Here is an 11,936-nt window from a genome sequence, read left to right as displayed (position 1 = left end):
ATTGGCAGAGATAGTTCAGTATTTTTAATTAGTCGGAACACATTAACCTGACATACATAGAGACATGATTGGCTGTGGAATAATCAAATTTGCAAGTGTGTATAGCATGTGTCAATATCTAATTGGATAAACAAAAATAGGGATAAATTCAGAACCTCTCCTAAGGTTTGTCATAATATTACTCAACTTCTCTAATATTTTAAAATTTCACTTACCTCCCCGTCAACTTGATAAGATTAAATATTCCTATCAAATGTCACAAATTGACAACATTACCCTTACTCTTAATAACTATTTAACCAAAAAGCCAAAACAAAATAAAATTTTAAAATCGAAAAATGTAAATTAAACAAAACAAATTGCTAGCTAATAATGGCCCATATTTCTTTATATTGGGATCGTGGTGGGGTAGTAAAAGACATGGATAAATTAAATATAATCAAGGTCAACCACTTAGGAGGATTTTGTTGAGTAATTAATACCTTGAACAGTTAAGTTACAATTAAGGAAGTTAAGATATTTGTTGGAAGCATATGTTTAATTCATGGTGTAGTTTAAGTTGTATTGAAAACTAAAACAATTTCTTCATATATGTGAATTTTTTAAGGTGTAAATTTTTTTTATTCAAATACAATTAAAATGAATAGTTTACGTCAAGAAATTTACACCTTATAAAAATTTAGCCTTATTTTATTTTTTATTGTTGTTATAAATTTCATAATAGGATAACATAAGGGTAGTATTGGAATAAAGGTTTTATCTTTCTTGTATTTCTTCCAAAAGGGTTAAAATGTTACAAGAAATGTCAATCCAAGGAAGGTAAGTGAGAATTTTAAAACCTCATGGAAGTTGAGTGATATTATAAAAAACCTAGGGAGGAGGTTTTTGAAATTAGCCATAAAAATAATTTATAGACCAATGGTAATTTTTTAAATTAATTAAAATTCCATTGTCTATAAGAGTTTTCAAGAATCAAAATATTATTGATTATTGATTATCATTTTGATTAATTTTTCTAGCTTTTTTTTAATTTTGCTTGTGCTACAAAAATAACGTTCTAATTTGTGGTTATATCCTAAGCAATATCATCAACATGATTCGACTTTTTTTTTTTTTAAATTCATATATGATGTGGATGTGAAATTATATAATCTTAATATCATAGCAAATAATAGGTCACGTGGTGTATTTAAACTAAACCATCTTGAGATACAACTAGGATTGCAAATAAATTGAACTGCTCGCGAGCCTATCGCAAGCGGTTCGAATTCGAGTTTGGTCAACATTGAACTTGAGTTGAGTTCGAGCTGACCAAGTTGAACTTGAGGTAAAAAATATTAAACTTGTTAACTCTCGAGCCGGTTCAACTTGATTATATATATTTTTATTTTTATTTTGATAGTAAAATTACATATATATCCTTAATATTTTATTATTTATTAAGAAAAAATTATTATTTTTTATTTTTAAAAATAATATAATAATTATTTTTTATTATTTTTTGAGTTCGAACTCTATTCAAATTCGAGTCAACCTTGAACTCGAACTTGACATTCTGATCTCGTCGAATTTGAGTTCGAGTTCGAATTTCATAAAATTATGTTGAGACTTAACTTAATTAAGCCAAAATTTGACACAACTTGATTCGTTTGCGGTCCTAGATACAACTTAGGTTGGGATCAAATTTCTAAATTACATGATGTAAAATTATATAATCTTAATATTAAAGGAAATAAATTCAAGCCAAAGAATCATCACATATTTAGGTTGAGAGCAAATTTAACCTACCTTTTTTTCACCAAAAAATCAATATTTAATAGTGAGGAAGAGAAAAAATTCATTCGGCGAAATGTAAATCAAATTGAGGATGATTTTCTCGTTTAGGAATGAAAAAGGTTTTGAGGAAAAATTCTTTTTTGTTATTTCATCATCCTAAACCTTCGCTTTCCACTTCAAGCAGCAAAAGAACAGAAAAGCTTCCTCCTTCCTTCTCCTCTCTTCTTCCTCTCTGAATCGTTCCATCCAAACCAGCTGATCAACTTCAGGCTGGTCTACAGCAATGGCGGCAACCCTGCAAATCAACGTGAAGCCCCTAAACCACCAACTTCAATTGAACTCCAAACCCTGTTCCAGACACTGCTCCAGATGGGCCACAATCCGCTGTGCCGCTGCCACTACCCCATCCACCAGACGGTACACTATCACTCTCCTTCCTGGCGACGGAATTGGCCCAGAAGTCATCTCCGTCGCCAAGACCGCTCTCCAACTTGCCGGCTCTCTTGAAGGTACCCGTGTTAATTTTCACTTGTATTTTAAGTTCAAAGAAATGAAGAATCAAGTTTTAGTTATAGATGTAAAGGCAACAACTTTATAGCTGCTTCTTTCGTGAAAAATTGTGGGATTTTTATGGGTTTAAGTATTGATTTTTTGGATGAAATTGGGGATTTAATAGGGATTGATTTTGGGTTCAAGGAGATGCCAATGGGTGGGGCAGCCTTGGATTTGACAGGAGTGCCATTGCCAGAAGAGACTCTTTCTACTGCACAGCAATCTGATGCTGTTCTTCTTGGAGCTATTGGAGGGTAAGAATATAGAAGCTCATTATAGTTTTATTATTTGTAGCAATCTTTTATTGCCTAAATGCTGATCGTTGTTGTCCTTTGGATCAAGGTATAAATGGGATAATAATGAGAAACATTTGAAGCCAGAAACTGGATTGCTTCAGCTTCGAAAAGGGCTTAAGGTCTTTGCTAATTTGAGGCCAGCTACTGTTCTGCCAATGGTAAGTTGGTTTGAGCCATTTGTGTGAAGTTTGCAGTTCAATTTTGTGTTTTTGTCTCATGCTTTTCATGTCTTTGCTGTCTGTTATATGTTGAACTGAAACTGCTAATCGTTGTAAGCTCATAGAATGTTCTTATTTTCTTTTTCATTCATTCCAGTTAGTAGAAGCTTCAACTTTGAAGAAAGAAGTTGCTGAAGGTGTAGACGTAATGGTTGTAAGGGAACTTACAGGAGGTTTGGTCTTTATGCTTATTTCTCTTATAAAAACTTTTTTTTTTGTGATACTGCACTTAATCTCCATAGTTTTTAATTTAAGTTTAGGTATTTATTTTGGGCAACCAAGGGGCTTTAGCACAAATGATATTGGTGAAGAAATTGGGTTCAACACTGAGGTGTATTCTGCTCCTGAGGTAACTACTTGATCAAGATTTTGTCACCAGATGGATTCCTTTTGAAAAATACACTGGTTTGTAGTCTACTTAGTATGTCTTCCATGTCTTTGGGCTGTAACAACATTTTGAGTTCAACAACGCTTCGTAATTTGCTGATTTTCCGTGCTTTATGCATGTGGACTGTGGGAGGGGAAGTGGATAACCATCTTTTTTTTTTTTTTTTTCACAAGCATAGAAAATGAATCAGTTCTTATTACCTACAGCAGAGAAAAGAAAATGAAGATGAGCTTGAATCTGTCTCTGTTTTCAAGAACTTGACAGCACGACTTAATCATAACACTCTTTTTTTTTTTTGTCGGACACGATAGGTTCTATTCTACACCTACTCCTATTCTATTGTACGCCTGCTCTATACTAGGGGGAGGGGGGACCCAAAGGGGTCAAGGGGGAACCCAACGGGGACTGAACCACCACCGGCTCAGACGGGTGCCTATGCACCCACTGACGGAACATTTCAGGAAATCCTGGATTTATAGAATGCAGGCCAAGGGATTCGATCCCTTGACCTACACCCAAGTAGAGCTTTAAAGCTCTCTTGGTGGCCAACTACTATCATAGCACTCTCACTAATAGATTTAGGAGCTATTCCAATTTTTAACCTCTTAAGTTTCTTATGGTGATATTCCTTTGCCAGATTGATCGCATTGCTCGTATTGCATTTGAAACGGCACGGAAACGTCATGGAAAACTCTGTTCTGTTGATAAAGCAAATGTTTTGGAGGTAATTTTTTGAACAGAGATTGGTTTTTCTGTCAGTTACAACCTTAATTATGATTCTTCCCATACATGCATTGGCCTTCAACTCTATTAGGAGGTCATCTTCTTATTGTTGTTAATTAATTTGCAGATTCGTTGGGGGTTCTTCTTTTTTCTTCCTTCCTTATTGTTCTTTCAATTCCTTTTATACCATATTTGCTGTTCTCCCTTGAAGTTGAGTCCGGTTGTGGTGCTGTAAGACTGAAGTTCTCTTCTTGCTTGCCATAGTAGTCACATGTACCCGTCAGGTGAAATAGATGCTACGGTGAACATCTTCACTTATGCTTCAGTCTATCGAATGTGTTTAACTATGAATTACAGGTCTCATTTGACATCTTATACTTCTCTTCCAGAAGATAAAAATAATCTTGTGTTTACACAAATAAGGTATGGTATGGCATGATCCATTTATATAAATTAATTTTGGGGGATTGACCACTTCTATTTTCTGTGTAGTTTATGAAGCTCAATCTAATAAAAGTTGTTATATTATCTGTTGTATAAGTGTTCAAACTCAACTATGAAGTATAACTACCAGCAGAAGTTGCATAGAATGTCCATGAAAACAAGATTACAAGACTCTGACCATCATATTTTACAAATGATTGTCAGCGATTGTAACAGGGAAGAAATAAGGCTTAAAACTGTTGTTCAACAATTTTAGGCTGTGCATAAGTTGTAGACCAGTTGTTATATTTGTACAGTAACATAAATTAAACATCTTTTCCATTAAGTTGCTTGGCATTTACATGGTAAAATTCCAAGCCACTCAAAGGTTGAAACAAAGTGGAAAGAATTATGAATCCTTGGAATGTGGAAGATTGAAACTTGATTGCATTCTGATGGAAAAATATTCCAAACACTGTAGCATAATTAAATTTGATTTCATATATTCAAATGGAACAGCAGCATACGTGATTGTTAGTTTGACTTTTGAAATGTTAATCTACAGTTTCCAGGACCTCTTTCTTTAACTGCACATTATGCTAGCATGAAGAATGATATAACTCATCTATGAAAGGATGTCTATGGGGAATTTTATGACCCTTGCACAATGTTTTAAGCATGGGTGATTCTATTATAACTTGAAAATGGCTTCATTTTGATTTAACAGTAAAAACTAGGGTTGTAACTATTGTGAGCAGCTCAGGTGCTTGGTATAATGCTTGTTTTCGTTGACTCTGGCTGAGTTGGAGTCCTGATCAAGTTACTTGATTACGTAAACTGGTGTAGCTCCAACAGTTAGGTGTTCAACATGCGATCTTGATGAGCTAAATTGAGCTTTACATGATTTATATTTTTTTAACTATTCATTATGCATATAATTACTTAAAAGGAGAAACATTCAATATTTAAGCTAACATTTAAGCTCAAGAAGGCTGAGGACCTTGATCAAGTTCAAGTTTTTTGTTCTGTGTCAAGATCGAGCTCAATAAACTGAATACTTGACTCCATTCATCTCAACTATACCACTAGTTATTGCTAATGAGTTTTGTCTTTTGCACTAATAACCAGGCATCAATGCTCTGGAGGAAGAGAATTACAGCTTTAGCCTCTGAGTACCCTGATATTGAACTCTCACACATGTATGTTGACAATGCTGCTATGCAGCTTGTTCGCAATCCGAAGCAGGTTTTCTAAATGTCTTTACATTGGTTTTTAGCATTTTGTTATCTTGTTGATTTCAAATTCACAAAGTTTGGAGAGTATACAGAGTTGACATGTCTAGTTCCCTAAAATTGCAGTTCGACACAATTGTGACAAATAACATATTTGGTGATATCCTATCTGATGAGGCCTCAATGATAACTGGAAGTATTGGGATGCTTCCATCTGCTAGCCTTGGGGAATCGGTATAGACAAGTTCCTCTCCCTCTCCCTCTCCCTCTCTCTCTCTGTTTTTTTTTTTTAAGCACAACTCTGATCTTGATTTCATGGGTTTGTCAAATTATCTTTGTGTTTTCTCTAGGGACCTGGATTATTTGAGCCTATACATGGTTCTGCTCCTGATATAGCTGGACAGGTTGGTTCAGTAACATTTCATATGGATATCAATTGCTCTGTCACTTGCAAATGGGAGCATTGGGGCAGTTTTTGTGTTTTGAGTTTTATAATTGTAATGTTTTAGGACAAAGCAAACCCATTGGCAACAGTTTTGAGTGCTGCTATGCTTCTGAAGTATGGCTTAGGAGAGGAGAAGGCTGCCCAAAGAATTGAGGATGCTGTACTTGATGCCTTAAACAAAGGATTCCGTACTGGTGATATACACTCAGCTGGATATGTATGTACACTAACTCATTGCATTGTCAGTAGTTAAAAGAGCAGACTGGTAGGACTTCACGCTTGGGCCAATAACATAGGACATATAACAAACATGCCGGAGGAAACAACACAAATAGAAATCTGGCTAATGTTGTGGATATAATTTCAAAAGCTAAGTAGATGTGTAGTTTCTTTTGTATAGATTGTTAGGAAGAAGTTAACTTGATAAGCTTCATATTACCATATATTGTACAAAATTACATCATATTTTCGATAGACATTACCTGCTGATCTCTTTCCATGAAATGTCATTCGAAGTGCCTGACTCATTTTCTCATGCCCCCAGAAATTGGTAGGATGCAAGGAGATGGGTGAAGAAGTATTGAAGTCAATAGAACATAAGATACCTGCAGCTGTTTGACATCACCATCGCTTAGCTCCATGAACGCTGAACTTTCCCAACTCACACTTGCTTTGTTAACCCACTGATCTTTTGAAGACGACAGTGATTTTTGGTGAAGTTACTCTTATTATTGGAACTGAATATGAATATCTCGTGAGTTTTCCAAAATGTACCTCTTCCTTGTGTTTCCAAAAGTAGGGAGATGTGGAAGCTATGGTAGCATGTCTAGTCTTGCATTTTCCCCCCCTCAATTTTAGTTGTAACTGAGTTGTTTATGCTGTTGTAACATTGGAATAATGGTAGAAATGATTTTTTTTTTTGTTTACCAGTTGATAAATGGATATTGTTTTCTTGCTATATTATGGAACTAAATTATAACCTTCAATTCTTCTGTTCAATCCGGGTTTCCCTCATTTCTAATTGTATACCATTCTTTTCGAATTTCTTTTCTTTGCAGAAACTAAATTTACATTTTTTTTGGTTATGTGGTTAATTAATTTAAGTTATTTAGTTCTTTTTGCAACGTAAGTTATATCTTTGTCTCTCATCATTATGTTACAAGCTATATATATATATATATATAAGAAATATAAAACTATGAAATTACAGTTAGTTTTGGCCACAGAGCCGCGCCATAACCTAAAGAGTCAGCAATTTGTCTGCCATTAAAGGATCATGATTTTCAAGTTCACAAATGAAGTTAAATATTTTTCCACTGCTCTTTCTTTCAAAATTTCCCTTATACTTATCAGCACCAACTGCAAAACCAATGTAAAATTCTTGAACTCTACTCACAGACTCGAAATATTACTCGTATTAGTACCTTTCAAATCTCAAATTCCCGATTTTTTTTTTTTTTTGGGTTTAAACTAGAACCAGGTAAATAGAGGAGTGAAACTGCATGATGAAGGCGAGCCAATGTGAAATTGAATCAAAGGCAATACAAGCTACAAAACCTTCCACAGAGTAATTATTTCGTTTTCTTTTTTAAATTCTTATCCTTCTACTTTTTTCCTTCATGTAACAACAAAATACATGCAAATACAGCCATCCCTGCTTCAGTTTTGTTACTTTGCGGCATTTTTTTTCCGTATCTTGATTCTTGACAATATCAAGAACCTTCCCTTCTTTTTTAAATCATAACTATCACATCAATATCCGAATATATTTTACCCTAGAGAACATAGAAAATCTGTGGTATAAGAAAAATATGGACTAAATGGCTACTTAACCATTAGTAAAAAGACACGCCAACAACGAAATACAAAAAGAAATTGTCAAGTAGTTTCTTTTTTCTTGAGTGGGCAATGGTAAAACCATAATATTTGTTTGACCCAATCTTACGGTTTTACATTGATGTGTGTTAGATTCATCCCACACTAAAAAAAAGTATCTCTAGAGTTAGTTTTTAGAGTTAGAGAATCTAATAACACCCAATACTAGCATCAACTACAACTGGATGAAAGATTGATGATCTGATCTAACCTAGAGCCTAACAAGTGAAGTGAAAGTTGATTTATCCTGCATTGATTATGGAAGAGCTCGGTTGTTAGTTTATAAATGTGAGGGAAAGTCCCATTTCTAATAGAAAATTTTTAAAATGCAATTTTTTTTTTAAAATGCAGCGAATACAAGTTTTGAATGCAATATCTTTTGACTTAACGAAAAATGTATTTTTGAACAAGCGTCTTCTTCCTTTCCACTCATGTGTGTAAGTTGCTTGTACCAAAGTCAATGGAGGTGTCTTGAGCAGCATTAATCGCTTCCCCCTTCTTCAACTTGACTTGCTTCAAGTAGAGAGTACTTTGTTTCTTCCCTCTTGGGCTTTCATCTGTCTCTAATTGGGTATATGGTCGCCCTCTTCATCATGCCTTTTTTATTTTTGGGGTAGAAATAAGGTTTAGGTGGACACAAGCAACATGTCTTGCATTTGCCAAAACCAACTAGCACCCTGTATGCGTTATGTAAATATCTTTCAAGCCAATGTCTTTGAATGAGACTTCATTTTCCATGCTAATATAGCTAAAATATCCTTTGATGTAGAGGTTGAGGAGAAGAACCATGTGCAACATGATAAGATACACGAGTCAATGACCCAATCCTTATCATAACAAGTAATATTGATACAAGCATCATTACTAAATAAAAATATTTCATCATGGCCTGCTACTACTGCTATAGTTTCTAGTTCTTCTTCTTTTTCTTCCATCTTGCTTCTGTTTTCTCAGCTAATTCCCGTTCCACATTGATTCTTGTAATTCCCCATCTTTTTATAATAATAACCTATATGCTTGTCATTAGTTTTCAGTGGCGAAGGAAGGACTTTTATGATTTTCTCCGTTGTCAATTTCAGCATTTGAATTTTGTGTCTAGCAGTTAGAGATGGAAAGGGTATTGAGAGAGGTGGGATGAAAAAAATAAAAATAAAAATAAAAATACTTGTCATTGCTTCCTTACTAGATGACAAGCTTACACTAGCCTTCGCTGGTTATAGGGAAATACAATGCATTCTACACAACCTAGGAATAACAATACCAGTGTCTCAATAGGAAAATTCGAACCGAATCCACTTGTATAGAATAGGCATCTCCCTCCAATGGTCCAAAAAATCTATAATACTAGATTTTGACTTCCTCTTCTTTGACCTGCCTGGGGAAAGAACTTCGAATTAGCTAGTGGAAGAGCCAAGCAACTCACTGTTTTGCCTAATCTCAGCCCTCACAAGTAGACCTTACTCCTGCTGTCACCTGCTGGAATAAGAGGCTATGGATCTAAAGGTCTCAGAAAGCTTATAGTAAGAGATTAAATCAGCCGCACTTCTTAAGTTGGTATCCATTCTTGCGGTTCAACCAGTAACATTGTCAAATGGTGGGGTGATTTACGTAAGAGAAAGGTTTGGAAACCTAACCTGTTCATTAACCTGGAAAATCATTGGATCAAGAGTCAATGATTCAACCGTTGGGCCAATTGTAATTGATCCGTGATGTCATAAATATATTAAATATATAATTTAAATATTATACATATAAATTATGAGGTACTTGTTAGAAATTTCCTTTGTTTAAAAGAATTATGTGTCTTTTGTTCCACTTACTAAATTAATATTATTACGTTTTAACCAAAGTTTTAGGGATTAAAATGGGCACAATTTAGTTTAGTTTAAAGTCGTCAATAGATGGAGTGTTATTTCAGATAATTTAGTTAAGTAAATTTTAAAATTTTAGAATTTGTAGAAAGAAATCAAAGCTTGACAAATTTAAAGAATATGAATTAAAGAGTTAAAATAGATCACAATTCATAAGTAAATATATATAAAACTGTCTGTTAAACAAAAGGCCAGTAGAGTTAATGTATTGAGATTAATCGACAAATGGATGGGGAATTACAAGAATCGATGTTTTGTTGATTCCTAAACCGTAGGGATATTGTCAATCCTTAGCTGTTGAATTTCTTCTGTTTGCGCCGATTTTTTCCGGCCAACAAACTATTGCCGGTGAACTGATAATCACTAGCGCGCCACCCAATTTTTATGAGCAAAACCAGGAAAACCTTATGAATATGCTAATGAGGTTGTGTCGCTAAATTTCTGACCTGTGACATGACTGTTGTTCGTTTTGCCTTGAATAGCCTCAAGGACTTAAATTTCGTAGTAGGAACAATCGATTAAGAAAGTGAAAATGAAGGAAGCTGATTTACAAATGAAAATCGATAAACTACTCGACAAGAAATGTAAGGATTGCTAAAAAATTCATGAAAATTGCTTGAAAATGCAAAGAGTGCTTGCATACAAAGAAATTTCATAACAATTCTAAGGAAAATTTGTTGAGAATAACATTAACTTGCTTGGAAAACATGAAATGGGAAAGAAATGGCTGCATAAAAATCAAGAAATCCTAACTTTTAGCCTAATGATTCTAGGAAAAGCTTGGAATCCTATTCTAACCTATAACATCAACCACCACTTCCCTAATTTGCAGACCATAGTCGATGCTTATATCCTTCCTCTACCAACTGCTTCATCGATTTATCCCTTAACAATACCCTATCAATTTATCAGCTCCTTTTGCATCAGCATTTATACACATCGACAAGCATGTATTAGCATGTATCTGTATGGATCGATGAGTATGCAGATATCAGTCATTAAAGCTGATTTCATACAATACCTTCACCGCTCCCCCTTATCAACTTTGAACCGATGCTGCTGATTGATTTCTAGTTGAAAATTTTCAAAGACTAGTTATCAGTCAAGTCCCTCAGGTGACCTTCATTTGTCATAACTGATGAGCTCCTTATGATACAATTGATTATCCCTATGACGACTATGGATGAACTATCAGGCCTAAATAGATTCACTAGCACAATTGATTTCCTATCTCCTTTTTAAATCTACACATATCAGCATATATTCTTTCATACCGATGGGTGCATGAATATCAACTACCACGCTGATTATTGATCGGTCTCAAATAGATGTTCCCAATATCTTCCTATAAGCTAATTGTGATTAATCAATATTTGATGAATATTAGCCATCATATCGATTGTCAATCAGCTTTAAATGAATGTTGCCAATAAGTTGTAAATATGCTTATTATCACTTTACCCTCTAACCTTTATATCCACTATCAGTTTACCCCATAATATTATTTTTTAGTCAGTATACCTATTTCTATTAGCCAACTCAGCAAGTTGATTGAAAAGTTGGCCATGTGATTTTTTTTTTTCTGTATTGTTACTAATTTTTAGGATGAAAATACCCTTAAGCCTTGTTTCTTCTCTTTTTTGCTCATAACATTTGCAACTTTCTTGATTTTTTTTGTTTAAATTCCTTTTCTCTTAAAATGATGTCCAGCCTTTTTTTTATTCTCTTTTATTCTTAAATTATTCACAAATCCCTTAATTTTTTTTAATTCTTTTTTTCTTACTTCTTGCTTCTTCTCTTAATTTCTTGACTGCTTCAGCTACAAGGTTATAATATGAAATTTTTCTAAACCTATCTAAACTTTTTCATAAGTTTAAGCCTTTTATTTTCCTGTGTAACGTGTCATTTTCCCACCCAATGCAATTTTGGAACAAATAGGCTATGTTGTCATCAACTATTATTTTGGGCTACATATGTCATTTCATCTAAATCATATTACGCCGTTTGGTTTGACCGTTAGTCTTGGGAGTAAACTAATTAAAAGATAACATTATGAGACAAACTGATACAAGTAGCTATAAAGGTTAGGGGTAAAATGAGAATAAACCTTGTAAACATTGCACCAACAACTTTTATT

General features: G+C 34.1%; 1 protein-coding gene across 1 annotated transcript; it reads left to right on the top strand.

Annotated features, from left to right (window-relative positions):
- Positions 1-1,885: 1,885 nt before the first annotated feature.
- Positions 1,886-7,011, top strand: LOC113753651 (3-isopropylmalate dehydrogenase 2, chloroplastic-like). Its single transcript, XM_027297863.1, has 11 exons — positions 1,886-2,285; positions 2,453-2,582; positions 2,671-2,782; positions 2,940-3,015; positions 3,103-3,191; positions 3,868-3,954; positions 5,505-5,621; positions 5,735-5,842; positions 5,959-6,012; positions 6,118-6,270; positions 6,598-7,011. The coding sequence occupies exons 1-11, from the start codon at positions 2,060-2,062 to the stop codon at positions 6,670-6,672; spliced, it is 1,227 nt and encodes a 408-aa protein (XP_027153664.1). The 5' UTR covers positions 1,886-2,059; the 3' UTR covers positions 6,673-7,011.
- Positions 7,012-11,936: the final 4,925 nt, after the last annotated feature.

The sequence above is a fragment of the Coffea eugenioides genome, chromosome 11, assembly GCF_003713205.1.
Source record: "Coffea eugenioides isolate CCC68of chromosome 11, Ceug_1.0, whole genome shotgun sequence".
Classification (NCBI taxonomy): domain Eukaryota; kingdom Viridiplantae; phylum Streptophyta; class Magnoliopsida; order Gentianales; family Rubiaceae; genus Coffea; species Coffea eugenioides.
Note: the sequence above shows the minus strand (reverse complement) of the source record. Positions and strands in the feature narration are given on the sequence as shown.